The sequence below is a fragment of the Hippopotamus amphibius genome, chromosome 3, assembly GCF_030028045.1.
Source record: "Hippopotamus amphibius kiboko isolate mHipAmp2 chromosome 3, mHipAmp2.hap2, whole genome shotgun sequence".
In the NCBI taxonomy this organism is placed as follows: Eukaryota; Metazoa; Chordata; class Mammalia; order Artiodactyla; family Hippopotamidae; genus Hippopotamus; species Hippopotamus amphibius.
Genome location: NC_080188.1, coordinates 142,884,219 through 142,899,691, shown reverse-complemented (window position 1 = coordinate 142,899,691; position 15,473 = coordinate 142,884,219). Strand labels below are relative to the sequence as shown.

General features: G+C 38.9%; 1 protein-coding gene and 2 pseudogenes across 2 annotated transcripts in view; all 3 read left to right on the top strand.

Moving 5' to 3' along the window:
- Positions 1-15,473, top strand: part of NVL (nuclear VCP like) — a 110,452-nt gene that overhangs the window by 63,323 nt on the left and 31,656 nt on the right. For both annotated transcript variants that reach the window (XM_057726899.1, XM_057726900.1), the window contains exon 19: positions 15,117-15,223. In XM_057726899.1, coding sequence (XP_057582882.1) covers positions 15,117-15,223 — 107 coding nt within the window. The remainder of the gene's footprint in view (positions 1-15,116; positions 15,224-15,473) is intronic.
- Positions 10,689-11,699, top strand: LOC130847999 (60S ribosomal protein L6-like; annotated as a pseudogene).
- Positions 12,725-13,396, top strand: LOC130847998 (serine/arginine-rich splicing factor 3-like; annotated as a pseudogene).

Sequence of the window (15,473 nt, the reverse complement as noted above, 5' to 3'; positions counted from 1 at the left end):
TGTGATGTATACATACTACTGTTGCAAAAGTTAAATTATCTTAATTTAATTAAATTAGGTTAAATTATTTGCCCAAAGATACAGACCTGACTGACAAGCGTGGAGCAGAGATTTTAATCTCAGTCTGTCTGAGTCCAAATAATCATAATTATCATATGAGCACTTGTATTCCAGGCACTGTAGTAAGTGCTTTCCATGTTCTGTCATGTAATCCTCACAGTAAAGCTCACAGTAATTAGTACATTCTAATTACTTTGCCAGCAGGTAAATTAGCAGGGGGCAAAACCAAGATTTGACCCTCAGACACCCACTGAATTGTATTTACTTTAAAGTACAAATACAAATTCATTTCCTCTACATTCTGTGCCATAGTCACCTCTGCATCCTGGAGTTTGTTTTGCTATGTCTCAGATTTTGAACAGTGTTTTGTGTGACTTGGTTCCTGTAAATTGACAAACTCCATAAGAGACTGGCCATGATGAGCCTCGAGGTTGTGGATCCAGTTGGTGAATGGCATGAAAAGGAAAAACCCACACAAGGAGATATCAGTTAAAGATCAAATGACACCAAAAAGCTTATAACAAAAAGTGTTGATTCTCTGCACCACCCTGCCCCATCCCCTACCTAGAGGGTTCTACCAGTAAAATCCTTGAGCTATTTTTTTTGGGGGGGGCTGTGTTTCCTCCATATTTTCAAATAATATGCTTATGCTGCTATGTCTTATCAGTTTCACACACTATCCATTGACTTCTTTTTAATGAATGAAGATTCATTATCTTACATTCACGCTTTCTCCACACACACAGCCCACCCAGCATCACTGCCACACCATCCACACCATCTGTTCTTGCAGCTCCATCCTCCCAGTATTATAACATAGATTTATCACAACTTTTGGTTAAATCACTACTGAACACTTACATTACTATGACTTTGAAAATATTTCTCTCCACTGACCCAAGAATAACACCATGATTAGATTACCTTTTTCATATAACCTTTTTATTCGTAGATTTAGTAACCCTCCTTTTTTTTTCTTTTGCTTTATTTTCTATGTTCCCATTCTTCATCAGCCATGTTATACAGCAGTCAGTATTATTTATCTAGATGATGTATCACTTCCATTTGGTGTTTTGTTTGTTTTTGGAAACCTCCCTTCTGGAGCTTTCTATCCTCCTGCTCTAATCTGGACTGGTGCCGTCTAGGTCTGTGGTATAAATAGCTGTTATTTCAGGACTTCCCTTTCCTGCTTTGCTTTGTTTTGTGCTGTTTATGATCTTTTTTTTTTTAACTTTTTGTTTATTTTTTACAATAAACTGCATATATTTAGAGTGTACAATTTGGTATCCCAGTCTCCCAATTCGTTCCCCCCCCAACCCTCCCTGCTTTCCCCCCTTGTGTCCATATGCCTGTTCTCCACATCTGTGTCTCTACTTCTGCCCTGCAAACTGGTTGATTTGTACCATTTTTCTATAGTCCACATATATGTGTTAATATACAATATTTGTTTTTCTGTTTTCTGACTCACTTCACTCTGTATGACATCCTCTAGGTCCATCCATGTCTCTAAAAATGTCCCAGTTTCCTTGCCTTTTACAGCTGAGTAATATTCCATTGTATGTATGTACCACATCTTCTTTATCCATTCATCTGTTGATGGACATTTACGTTGCTTCCATGTCCTGGCTGTTGTAAATAGTGCTGCGGTGAACATTGGAGTGCATGTGTCTTTGCATTATGGTGTTCTCTGGGTATATGCCCAGTAGTGGGATTGCTGGGTCATATGGTAGTTCTATTTTTAGTTTTGCAAGGAACCTCCATACTGTTTTCAATAGTGGCTGTATCAATTTACATTCCCACCAGCAATGCAAGAGCATTCCTTTTTCTCCACACCCTCTCCAGCATTTACTGTTTGTAGATTTTCTGATGATGCCCATTCTAACCGATGTGAGGTGATACCTCATTGTAGTTTTGATTTGCATTTCTCTAATAATTAGTGACGTTGAGCAGCTTTTCATGTGCTTCTTGGCCATCCGTATGTCTTCTTTGGAGAAATGCCTATTTAGGTCTTCTGCCCATTTTTTTATCGGGTTGTTTATTTTTTTGATATTGAGCTGGATGAACTGTTTATATATTTTGGAGATTAATCCTTTGTCTGTTGATTCATTTGCAAATATTTTTTCCCATTCTGAGGGTTGTCTTTTCGTCTTGCTTATAGTTTCCTTTGCTGTGCAGAGGCTTTGAAGTTTCATTAGGTCCCACTTATTTATTTTTGTTTTTATTTCCATTATTCTAGGGAGTGGATTAAAAAAGATCTTGCTGTTATTTACATCGAAGAGTGTTCTTCCTATGTTTTCCTCCAGGAGTTTTATAGTGTCTGGCCTTACATTTAGGTCTTTTATCCATTTTGAGTTTATTTTTGTGTATGGTGTTAGGAAGTGTTCTCATTTCATTCTTTTACATGTAGCTGTCCAGTTTTCCCAGCACCACTTATTGGAGAGGCTGCCTTTTCTCCATTATATATCCTTGCCTCCTTTGTCATAGATTAGTTGACCATAGTTTATCTCTGGGCTTTCTATCCTGTTCCATTGATCTATATTTCTGTTTTTGTGCCAGTACCATCATGTCTTGATCACTGTAGGCTTATAGTATAGCTTGAAGTCAGGAAGCCTGATTCCCCCAACTCTGTCTTTCCTTCTCAAGATTGCTTTGGCTATTCGGGGTCTTTTGTGTTTCCATACAAATCATAAAATTTCTTGTTCTAGTTCTGTGAAAAATGCCATTGGTAATTTGATGGGGATTGCATTGAATCTGTAAATCGCTTTGGGTAGTATAGTCATTTTCACAATGTGGATTTTTCCAATCCAAGAACACGGTATATCTCTCCATCTCTTTGTGTCTTCTTTGATTTCTTTCATTAGTGTCTTATAGTTTTCTGAGTACAGGTCTTTTACCTCCTTGGTTAGGTTTATTCCTAGGTATTTTATTCTTTTTGCTGCAATGGTGAATGGGATTGTTTCCTTAATTTCTCTTTCTGATCTTTCATTGTTGGTGTATAGAAATGCAAGAGATTTCTGTGTGTTAATTTTGTATCCTGCAACTTTACCAAATTCATTGATTAGCTCTTGTAGTTTTCTGGTGGCATCTTTAGGATTTTCTGTGTATAGTATCATGTCATCTGCAGACAGTGACAGTTTTACTTCTTCTTTTCCAATTTGGATTCCTTTTATTTCTTTTTCTTCTCTGATTGCTGTGGCAAGGACTTCCAAAACTATATTGAATAGTAGTGGTGAGAGTGGACATCCTTGTCTTGTTCCTGATCTTAGAGGGAATGGTTTCAGTTTTTCACCATTGAGAATGATGTTTGCTGTGGGTTTGTCATATATGGCCTTTATTATGTTGAGGTAGGTTTCCTCTATGCCCACCTTCTGGAGAGTTTTTATCATAAATGGGTGTTGAATTTTGTCAAAAGCTTTTTCTGCATCTGTTGAGATGATCACGTGGTTTTTATCCTTCAGTTTGTTAATGTGGTGTATCACATTGATTGATTTGCATATATTGAAGAATCCTTGCATTCCAGGGATAAACCCCACTTGATCATGGTAGATGATCCTTTTAATGTGTTGTTGGATTCTGTTGTCTAGTATTTTATTGAGGATTTTTGCATCTAAATTCATCATTGATATTGGTCTGTAGTTTTCTTTTTTTGTAGTATCTTTGTCTGGTTTTGGTATCAGAGTGATGGTGGCTTCATAAAATGAGTTTGGGAGTGTTCCTTCCTCTGCAATGTTTTGGAAGAGTTTGAGAAGGATGGGTTTTAGCTCTTCTCTAAATATTTGATAAAATTCCCCTGTGAATCCATCTGGTCCTGGACTTTTGTTTGTTGGGAGATTTTTAATCACAGTTTCAATTTCATTACTTGTGATTGGTCTGTTCATAGTTTCTATTTCTTCCTGATTCAGTCTTGGAAGGTTATACTTTTCTAAGAATCTGTCCATTTCATCCAGGTTGGCCATTTTATTGGCATATAGTTGCTTGTAGTAATCTCTTATGGTGCTTTTTATTTCTGTGGTGTCCGTTGTAACTTCTCCTGTTTCATTTCTAATTTTATTGATTTGAGTCCTCTCCCTCGTTTTCTTGATGACTCTTGCTAGAGGTTTATCAATTTTATTTATCTTCTCAAAGAACCAGCTTTTAGTTTTATTGATTTTTTCTATTGTTTTCTTTGTCTCTATTTCATTTATTTCTGCTCTGATCTTTATGATTTCTCTCCATCTTCTAACTTGGGATTTTGTTTGCTCTTCTTTCTCTAGTTTCTTTAGGTGTAAGGTTAGATTGTTTATTTGGGATTTTTCTTGTTTCTTGAGGTAGGATTGTATTGCTATAAACTTCCCTCTTAGAACTGCCTTTGCTGCATCCCATAGGTTTTGGATCGTTGTGTTTTCATTGTCATTTGTCTCTAGGTATTTTTTGATTTCCTCTTTGATTTCTTCAGTGACCTGTTGGTTATTTAGTAGCATATTGTTTAGCCTCCATGTGTTTGTGTTTTTTACAGTTTTTTCCTGTAATTGATTTCTAATCTCATAGCATTGTAGTCCGAAAAGATGCTTGATAACAATTTCAATTTTCTTAAATTTACCAAGGCTTGATTTATGACCCAAAATGTGATCTATCCTGGAGAATGTCCCATGTGCACTTGAGAAGAATGTGTAATCTGCTCTTTTTGGATGTAATGTCCTATAGGTATCTATTAAATCCAGCTGATTTATTGTGTCATTTAAAGCTCGTGTTTCCTTATTAATTTTCTGTCTGGATGATCTGTCCATTGGTGTAAGTGGGGTGTTAAAGTCCCCCACCATGATTGTGTTACTATCGATTTCCTCTTTCATAGTTGTCAGCATTCGCCTTATGTGTTGAGGTGCTCCTATATTGGGTGCATATGTATTTATAATTGTTATCTCTTCTTCTTGGATTGATCCCTCAATCTTTATGTAGTGTCCTTTCTTGTCTCTTGCAACATTTGTTATTTTAAAGTCTATTTTATCTGATGTGAGGATCGCTACTCCAGCTTTCTTTTGATTTCCATTTGCATGGACTATCTTTTCCCATCCCCTCACTTTCAGTCTGTATGTGTCCTTAGGTCTGAAGTGGGTCACTTGTAGACAGCATATATATGGGTCTTGTTTTTGTATCCATTCAGCCAGTCTTTGTCTTTTGGTTGGTGCATTTAGTCCATTTACATTCAAGGTAATCATCAATATGTATTGTCCTATTACCATTTTCTTAATTGTTTTGTTGTTGTTTTTGTAGGTCCTTTCCTTCTCTTATGTTTCCTGCTTAGAGAAGTTCCTTTAGCATTTGTTGTAGGGCTGGTTTGGTGGTGCTGAATTCTCTTAGCTGTTGCTTGTCTGTAAAGCTTTTGATTTCTCCCTCAAATCTCAATGAGATCCTTGCTGGGTACCGTAATCTTGATTGTAGGTTCTTTCCTTTCACCACTTTAAATATATCATGCCACTCCCTTCTGGCTTGCAGAGTTTCTGCTGAGAAATCAGATGTTACCCTTATGGGAGTTCCCTTGTATGTTATTTGTCGTTTTTCCTTTTTTGCTTTTAATAACATTTCTCTGTCTTTAATTTTTGTCAATTTGACTGCTATGTGTCTTGGCGTGTTTCTCCTTGGGTTTATCCTGCCTGGGACTCTCTGCACTTCCTGGACTTGGGTAGCTGCTTCCTTTCCCATGTTAGGGAAGTTTTCACCTATAATTTCTTCCAGTATTTTCTTGGGTCCTTTCTCTCTCTCTTCTCCTTCTGGGATCCCTATAATGCGAATGTTGTTGTGTTTAATGTTGTCCCAGAGGTCTCTTAGGCTGTCTTCCGTTCTTTTCATTCTTTTTTCTTTATTCTTTTCTGCATCCATGATTTTCACCATTCTGTCTTCCAGGTCACTAATTCGCCCTTCTGCCTCAGTTAATCTGCTATTGGTTCCTACTAGTGTGTTTTTCATTTCAGTTATTGTGTTGCATATCTCTGTTTGTTTGTTCTTTAATTCTTCTAGGTCTTTGGTAAACCTTTCTTGCAACTTTTCAATCTTTGCATCCAGTCTTTTTTCAAAGTCCTGGATCATCTTCACCATCATTATTCTGAATTCTTTTTCTGGAAGGGTGCCTATCTCCTCTTCATTTAGTTGTTTTTCTGGGGTTTTATCTTGTCCCTTCATCTGGTACCAATTCCTCTGCCTTTTCATTTTCTCTATGTTTCTGTGGCTGTGGTTTTCAGTTCCACAGAATGAAATAGTGCTGATACTGCTCTCTGCCCTCTTGTGGAGGTAGCTCTCTAGGAGGCTGGTGGGTGCTTCCTGATGGGTGGAACTGATGGTGGGTAGGTCTGGGTGGGCGGAGCTCAGTAAAACTTTAATCTGCTTGTCTTCCAATGGATGAGGCGCTGTTCCCGCCTTGTTGGTTGTTTGGCCTGAGGCTACCCAGCACTGGAGCTTTCAACCTCTTTGGTGGGGCTAAAGGCAGACTCTGGGAGGGCTCTCACCCATGAGAACTTCCCAGAACCCCTGCTGCCAGTGTCCCTATCTCCTCGATGAGCCACAGCTGCCTCGCACCTCTGCAGGCAAGCCTCCAACACTAGCAGGTAGGTCTGGTTCAGTCTCCTGTGGGGTCATTGCTCCTTCCCCCTGGGTCCTAGTGAGCACACTATTTTTTGTGTGCCCTCCAAGAGTGGAGTCTCTGTTTCCCCCAGTCCTGTGGAAGTCCTGCAGTCAAATCCCACTAGCTTCCAAAGTCTGATTCTCTGGGGATTCCTCCTCCCCGTTGCCAGACCCCCAGGTTGGGAAGCCTGATGTGGGGCTCAGAACCCTCACTTTAGTGGGTGGACTTCTGTGGTACAACTGTTCTCCAGTTTGTGAGTTACCCACCCAGCATTTATGGAATTTGATTTTAACGCAGTTGCGCCCCTCCTACTGTCTCATTGTGGCTTCTCCTTTTTCTCTGGATGTGGGGTGTCTTTTTTGGTGAGTTCCAATGTCTTTGTGTTGATGATTGTTCAGCAGTTAGTTGTAATTCCAGTGCTCTTGCAAGAGGGAGTGAGCGCACGTCCTCCTACTCCACCATCTTGAATCATCCCATTCTGATACTTTTTATGTGACTTTTTGTTTGTTTCATTTGTACCTTTAGCATTTGGTGGGTCTTGAATTGATCTACTAAAGTTCTTCTTTTCGCCTGTTTTCCATCGCTATCTTTATCTTTTTTTCCCTAATTTTTGAGATATTAATTTTTAGAAAGTAAATTAAAATCCTGTCCTCTCACCATTCTACCTCTGGTTTTTCTGAGGAACTGTGACAGCGTTCTTCTAACGTGTAGTATACCAAAGTCCATCCCCTATTCTGGAAATAAACCACTTCTCTGTGCTCAACCAAAGGAGATGAATCCTGGTGCAAATTACATCATGACCACAGATGCCCTAAATTTAACTCTCCTACACACATCTTTGCGTTCCCTGTTTCAAATAACAAGTCCTATGAAAGATGTTCTCATTTGAGGAACAGTTCCCACTTAATCCCCTGACTAGTTGGTTAAAAACACTCCTGTGCAACATGCATAGGTTATGGAACCCAAATGGCCACACTAGCTTATTACTTTTTCTTCTATTCAGCAGATGTCTCTCTCTTAGCAGTAGCAATTCAGTATCTAGAGTGAGTTTCTGCTCTCTGTATATGGTGCAGTCTGAAAAATAAATAAGCAAATTGTGACGTGTAAGCTTCTTCTAGGCAAGGAGTAAGTGTGTAGTCTTATATTTGAGAGATAGCATCTAGTTCAGAGTTTCTACCCATTGTAAGCCCTCGATTATTTGTCTGATGAAAGAGTGGGTGACTTAAAAGAAGATATTGATTTTATTATAGTAAGATATTCAGCCATTTAAATACCAAGTCAAATGCAGTGCTCCTTTACGTATCTATTCCAGATGGCTTTGGATCATGTTGAATGCTTCCTGAAGGCAATTGAACAATGACTTTGGTGCCCTGGTCAAGCCAGTATATCTTGCCCTTGGGTACAGTACTGCCCTTATAAAATTAAAGGTCCTGGCATTACTTCTGCTAATATACAGATACCCTGGTGCATGATAGAACTCAGTAAATATTTGTTTAGTGAATCATAAGAAGAGATCTACTTCTAATTCATGAAGGCTGTCTGATCTTGTGATAACTTTCACTGTTGATAATCTTGTTAGTCTGAAGACCTAACTTAAAAAAAAAATAGCTTTATTTAGATATGTGATACACATACCAGAAATTTTACCCATTTTAGGTATATAATTCAGTGGTTTTGTATATGGTTACAGAGGTGTGTAACCATACCAACAATCTAATTTTAGAACATTTCCATCACCCTAAGAAGAAAATCTGTGTCTGTTAGCAGTCACTCCCCATTCTCTAGCTTCTTTCACTCAGTGTGTCTTCAAGTTTCATTCATGTTGTAAAATGTATCAACATTTCTTTCTTTTTATTGCTGGGTAATATTCCAGTGTGTGGATATTCCACATTTTATTTATTCACCAGTTGATGGACGTTTAGGTTGTTTGCACTATTTGGCTATTATGATAATGTTGCTATGAACATTCATGTACAAGTTTTTGTGTGGACATATGTTATAATTTATCTTAGGCAGATACCCAAGAGTGGAATTGCTGGGTCACACGGTAATTCTTTGTTTAACATTTTGAGAAATTGCCAAATTCTTTTCCAAAATGTCTGCATCATTTTATATTCCCACTAGTAATTGTGACAAAGCAATGTATGAGGCTTCCAATGTCTTCACATCCTCGCCAACACCTGTTATTGTTTGTCTTTTTTATTATAGCCATATAGTAGATGTGAGGTATTTCATTGTAGTTTGATTTGCATTCCCCTGGTAATTAATGATATTGAACATCTTTTCTTTTGCTTTTTGGCCATTTATATATCTTCTTTGGAGAAATGTCTGTTTGAATCCTTCCCGCAGTTTTTAATTGGGTTAATGTCTTCTTGTCATTGAGTAGTAAGTGTTCTTTATTTATTCTAGATACAAGTCTGTAATCAGATATGTGGTTTGCATATACGTTGTCTCCCAGTCTGTGAGTTGTCTCTTTACTTTCTTGATGGTATCATTTGAAGAACAAAAGTTTTAAATTGATAAAATTCAATTTATTTATTTCTTTTTTTAATCACATGTACTTTTGATGTCATACATAAGAAATCATTGCCTAACTCAGGGTCACAAAGGTTAACTTCCATGTATTCGTGTAAGAGTTTTATGCTTTCAGTGCTCATATTCAGGTCTTTGATCCATTTTGAGTTAAGTTTTTGTGTGTTATGAGGAAGGTGTCCGTTCATTGTTTTGTGTGTGGATAGTCCCATTGTCTCAGCATCCTCTGTTGCAAAGACTAATCTTTTCCCCATAGAATTGTCTTGGCACCATTGTTGAAAATTGAGGGTCCATTTGTAACAAAATACTATTTTCTTAAAGTTGAAAGTTGCTACCATTAGCCCTTAAATCTTAGTAGGGCTTTGTTTGTTTTTTGTTTTTGTTTTCATTTTTGGTGCTTAATAGAATAGTAGTTACTTTTTAACCAACAGATATGAGAGAGAGTTCCTCCTCTTCAGGCATCTGTCTCATTTGTAAGTGAATGGATTTTGTCCTTAAATCTTTGGAATTGTTGGTAACTCCTTCATTGCAAAGATACAGAATTGTTATCTTGAGTCTTCCATCTAAAATTCTGGCACCAGTAGGCAGGGAACCACTTAGGAAGCTGTAACCATAATCTAAGTTCAAGATGCTGGTTTGAACCAGATGATACCTCGAGATGTAGAAAGAATCTGAATATGTTGTGTCATACAGTTGACGAGATTTGCTAATGGATTAGATATAAATGTGGGAGAATGGAATCACACATGACTCTAAGCTTTAGGCCTGAAAAACTGGAAGGATGAGTTGGCATTAACCAAGTTGGGAAGAACAGTGGTGGGGCCCTATTTGGGGAGATGATGGGAAAAGATCTGGATCTCCGTCTTAAATATCTTATGTTTAAAATGCCTGTTATTGAAACAAAATTGTTGAGTATGAACCAACTTTTCTTTGAGAAAATATGTAACACATAGAGCTTTGTAAGAGCTTTTGGTGGAGCGTAGTTTAAATCATCTAACACACACACGCACACACACACACGCACACACACACTTTATGGTATATAAAGTACTCAGGATGCTTTTTTTTTTTAATTTTTTAATTTATTTTATCAGCTGTGTTGGGTCTTCGTTGCTGCACACAGGTTTTCTCTAGTTGCAGCGAGTGGGGGCTACTCTTCATTGTGGTGCACAGGCTTCTCATTGTGCTGGCCTCTCTTGTTGCAGAGCACAGGCTCTAGGCGCGTGGGCTTCAGTAGTTGCAGCACATGGGCTCAGTGGTTGTGGCTCACAGGCTTAGTTGCTCCACAGCATGTGGTATCTTCCTGGGGCAGGTATCAAACCTGTGTCCCCTGCATTGGCAGGTGGATTCTTACCCTGTGCGCCACCTAGGAAGTCCTTAGGATGCTTTTTACTGTAAATAAAATAAGTAAATAATTTCTTAAAATAATAAAGTATAAAATACTAAATGTGATGTTTGTCAGTTAGAGAATTTAAGTGATTATAAAAGTCCTAAATTAAGAATGCTTTTTAAGTACAATCAGGATTGTTTATGTCATGCTTTATTTTGGGGCATTCAGATCTACTTTAAGATCTGTATTTGTATATTTAAGATAAAAGTTGTTTTCACAGCATGGTATTGGCATAGACATAGACATATAGGTCACTGGATAAAGGAATTAAAAAATGTTGCTCTTTCCCATCTTGCAAGATGGCAGGTGAAAAGGCCAGATACTAAGGAGAAAAAAACCTGAAGCAAGAAGGCTCATATTGGTGGCAAAGTTAAAAAGGTGAAGCAGGTTAAGAAGGGGATTCCCCGCTGCAGCTGAAACCCTGTCCCTGTCAGAGGAATTGGCATATATTCCTGATCACCTATGTACCCCAGAAAGGCCTTGTATAAGAGGAAGTATTTGGCAGCTAAATCCAAGGTTCAAAAGAAAAAGAAAGTGAAGGTTTTTGCTACTATCACAAAACCAGTTGGCGGTGGTAAGAATGGGTACTCCTCAGGTGGTTAAACTTCGCAAAATGCCTAGGTATTATCCTACTGAAGATGTGCCTCGAAAGCTGTTGAGTCATGGCAAATTAGCCTTCAGTAAGCATGGGAGAAGACCGCGCTAGCATCACTCCTGGGATCATTCTCATCATCCTCAGTGGGTGCCACAGAGGCAAGAGGGTCACCTTCCTGAAGCAGCTGAGCAGTGACTTGCTACTTGTGATTGGGCCTCTGTCCCTCAGTCGAGCTCCTCTGCATGGAACACACCAGAAATTTGTCATTGCCACCTCCACCAAAATTGCTGTCAATGGTGTGAAAATCCCAGAACGTCTCATTGACGCTTACTTCAAGAAGAAGAAGGTGAGATCTTCGACACAGAGAGAGAGAGAAATACGAGATTACAGAGCAGCACAGGGTTCATCAGAAAGCTGTCGACTCACAAATTCTGCAAAGAATCAGAGCTGTTCCTCAGCTCCAGAGCTGCCTCCGCTCTGTGTTTGCTCTCACAAATGGAATTTATCCTCACAAAGTAGTGTTCTAAACTTCTTACAAAGAACCTAATTAAATAACTTAGTCCATTAAAAAAAATGTTCCCACAAATATCTGGACAACTGATTTTTTTTATTTTTAGTAAAGCTCAAAGGCAATACAGTGGAAAAAGGATAGCCTTTTCAGTAGTGCTGGAACAATTGGATATCCGTATGCAAGAAAAATGAACTTTAATCCACACATTTTACCATGTGCAAAAATTAACTCAGATGAATCAGAGACCAGTGAAAACCCAAAGCTATAAAACTGCTGAAAGAAAGCATAGGAGAAAATTTTTCTACCTTGGATTAAGCAAAAATTTCATAGATGTGACACCAAAAGCACAGTCTTTCAGAGCAAATGGATAAATTGAACTGCTCGTCAAAGGATGCCACTAAGAGAATACAAAGACAAACCACAGACTGAGAGAAAATATTTGCAAGGTATAGTATTTGATAAAGAATATATAATGAACTCAACAACACAACTCAAAACTCAGCAACAAGGCACTTGCCTACTGGCACAGTGGTTAAGAATCCACCTGCCAATGCAGGGGACACGGGTTCGAGCCCTGGTCTAGGAAGATCCCACTTGCCGTGGAGCAGCTAAGCCCGTGTGCCACAACTACTGAGCCTCTGCTCTACAGCCCATGTGCCACAACTGTTGAAACCTGCATGCCTAGAGCCCATGCTCCACAACAAGAGAAGCCACCACAGTGAGAAGCCTGTGCCCCACAACAAGAGAAGCCACCACAATGAGAAGCCCACACACCACAATGAAGAGTAGCCCCTGCTCGCCGCAACTAGAGAAAGCCTGCACACAGCAACAAAGACCCAACACAGCCAATAAATAAATAAATTTATAAACAACAACAAAGACATTAAAAATAGGCAAAAGATTTGTACAGACACCCACCATAGAAAGTATACAGGTGGCAAATAAACACATGAAAAGGTGCCCAATGTCATTAGTCATCAAGGAAATCCAAATTAAAGACTCAATGAAATATCACTGTGAACCTTAGAATGACTGACTAAAATGAAGAAGACTAACTATAGGCCATTTTGTGGAGCTGGGTTTGCAGGAGCATCTGTGGGTGCTAGGAGGGAGAGAACTGGAAAGACCCATGTGAGGGTGTGTGGATTGGAGCCTCTGCACTTCTAACCCATGGTCTCAGAGTGCGTTGTGATTCCTGTCCTTTGGACTGTAAACTTTATGTAGGTAATCTTGGAAATAATGGTAGCGACTGAATTGGAACAAGCTTTTGGCTATTGTGGACCACTCCGAAGTGTGTGGGTTGCTAAAAACCCTCCCGGCTTCATTTTGTTGAATTTGAAGATCCCCGAGATGCAGAGCTAGATGGGAGAACACTATGTGGCTGCCGAGTAAGAGCAGAACTGTCAAGAATGGTCAAAAGAGAAGTCGAAATCATGGCCCACTTCCTTCTTGGGGCTGTCTCTCTCTAGATGATTACTGAAGGAGGAGTCCTCCACCTTGCCACAGAGCCGCAGGTCTCCAGGACGGAGAACCTTCTCCCACACCCGGAGCAGGTCCCTTCCTAGAGATAGAAGGGAGAGGTTGCTGTCCTGGGAGAGAAATCACAAGCCGTCCCGATCTTTCTCTAGGTGCTGTAGCTGATCTAGGTCAAATGAAAAGAAAAAGAAGACCAGTTTGCAAGAGGAGTGGTGTACAGGAAATAACTTCATTTGACAGGAGTATGTACAGAAAATTCAAGTTTTGTTTGAGACTTCATAAGCTTGGTGCATTTTTAAGATGTTTTAGCTATTCACATTTGTTTGCCTCTCGGAACAGTGACAAAGGTATAATTCTCTGTGGTTTGAAATGGATGATATGAGGCATGTAATATCAAGAATTGTTACTTTACAGTGTTCACTTAAGCAGAATTGAGTTTACTTTGAATTTTAGTCTATATAGACTGATAATAAACCTCTAATTCCTGCACAGCTAAAGTGTGATGTTTAATATTATGGAAGCAAAACTGGAAAAAATTGAAAACTTTTTCCATAGCTGGGGTTGGTGCGCAGCTGTAGTTAAGCAAGCAGTCTTTAAAACCTGCTGTGAACACAAGCCAACAGGTAAAAATTAAAACTGCACCCTTAAAGTAGATCAGAAGTTTAAAAATTCCGCTAGTGTTCACACTGGACAAGAGGTTGTCCAGTTGGTGTAGAATGTAAGAAGTCTCAAGAAATTAGTTTACCTTTGCTTTAGGTCAGAAGTTCCTTCTCTGATTGCCGTGTGTGAATACATAACTCTTTGTAACATTCTTTATTTGGAAGTTTGAGACTGTTCAGTATACCAGTGACCTGCCAGTTTAAGGGTACATTGTAGAGCTGAACTTTGTTGTCTACATGGTACAACTCTTTTGGAAAACAGTTTGTTGATTTTCAAAAGTTAAATGTACATCTACAGTGTGTATAGCCATACTGCTTTGTGCCTCACACTTAGGTACTTACTGAAGAGAAATGAAAGCATATACAAAGACTTGTACTCGAAGGTTCATAGCAGCTCTATTTGTAGTAGTCCAAAACTGGAAACAGTCCAAATGCTTGTAAACAGAAGAACTGAAAAACAAATGGGGCATACCCGTACAATGGAATGCTGCTCAGCAGTAAAAAAGAATTAAGTACTAATACACATAACAACCTAGGTAAATCTCAAAATAATTATGTTGAGTAGAAGAAAGTGGATTGTATATACTGTATGATCCCACTCATAAAATTCTAGAAAATTCAGACTAATCCATAGTGACAAAACAGATCAGTGGCTGCCTAAGGTAAAGGGGGTTTAGGGAAGGACAAGAGAGAAAGGTTAAAAAGGGATCCTCAGTAACTTTTTAAAGTGCAGAGGTTTCCTGAGGCCAGAATGTTTGAGAACCTTTGCCCTGTAGAGTCAAGTGATCCTTAGGCTTGTCAGACACATGATGGTAGAAGTGTTAGGCTTCATTCTGCAGTGGGGAGCAGGAGTTGAGAGAATTGAATATGTATTTTAGGAAGATAACCCTGGCAACATGGTAAGGGGTCCCAGAGAGGGGAAGTTTAGAAACAGGACCAGTTAGGGGGACATTACATTTGGCATTGACTAAGGGTCAGGGTAATGGAAGGCAGACTTGATAGAATGGATAGAATATGTCTCCACTTAGAGGGAAGGGAGAAACCTGCCTGGTATTTGTGGGGCAAGCGGGGGTTATCATCTGAGAGAGAGAATCCTGAAGGAAAGCAGGTTTGGGGCAGGAAGGAGGTGGATGGACTTTCTTAAGGATGAGTAAAATCTTTTAACTTTAAAAAAAAAGAAAAGTAATTTATCAACTTTTTCTCTTAAAAAATGTACTCTTCGCATCTCTCGTGTTAATTATATTTTGTAAAAGGTATTATTTTATTTATTTAAGCCTTTTTCCTCCCTTTGTCTCCAGATATCATTGACCCTGCAATCCTGCGTCCAGGCCGCCTGGACAAAACGCTCTTTGTGGGTTTGCCACCCCCAGCAGATCGTCTCGCCATCTTAAAAACTATCACAAAAGTGAGTAAAGGAAATGGTATATTTTTGTGTATGTTTCTTACATTTTAAATATAGATAAGTAGTCATTTAGGTTGCCTAATCACTCTCTTTTCTGTAGCTTTAAATGTTTGCCCAGTCCTGTATCTCCCAAAGGAGAAGGTGAACTGCTTTTGATTTTTTTTTTTTTTTTTTTTTGGCCACACTGTACCGCTTGTGGGATCTTAGTTCTCCGACCAGGGATCGAAGAGACTATCCATTCTTTTTTTTTTTT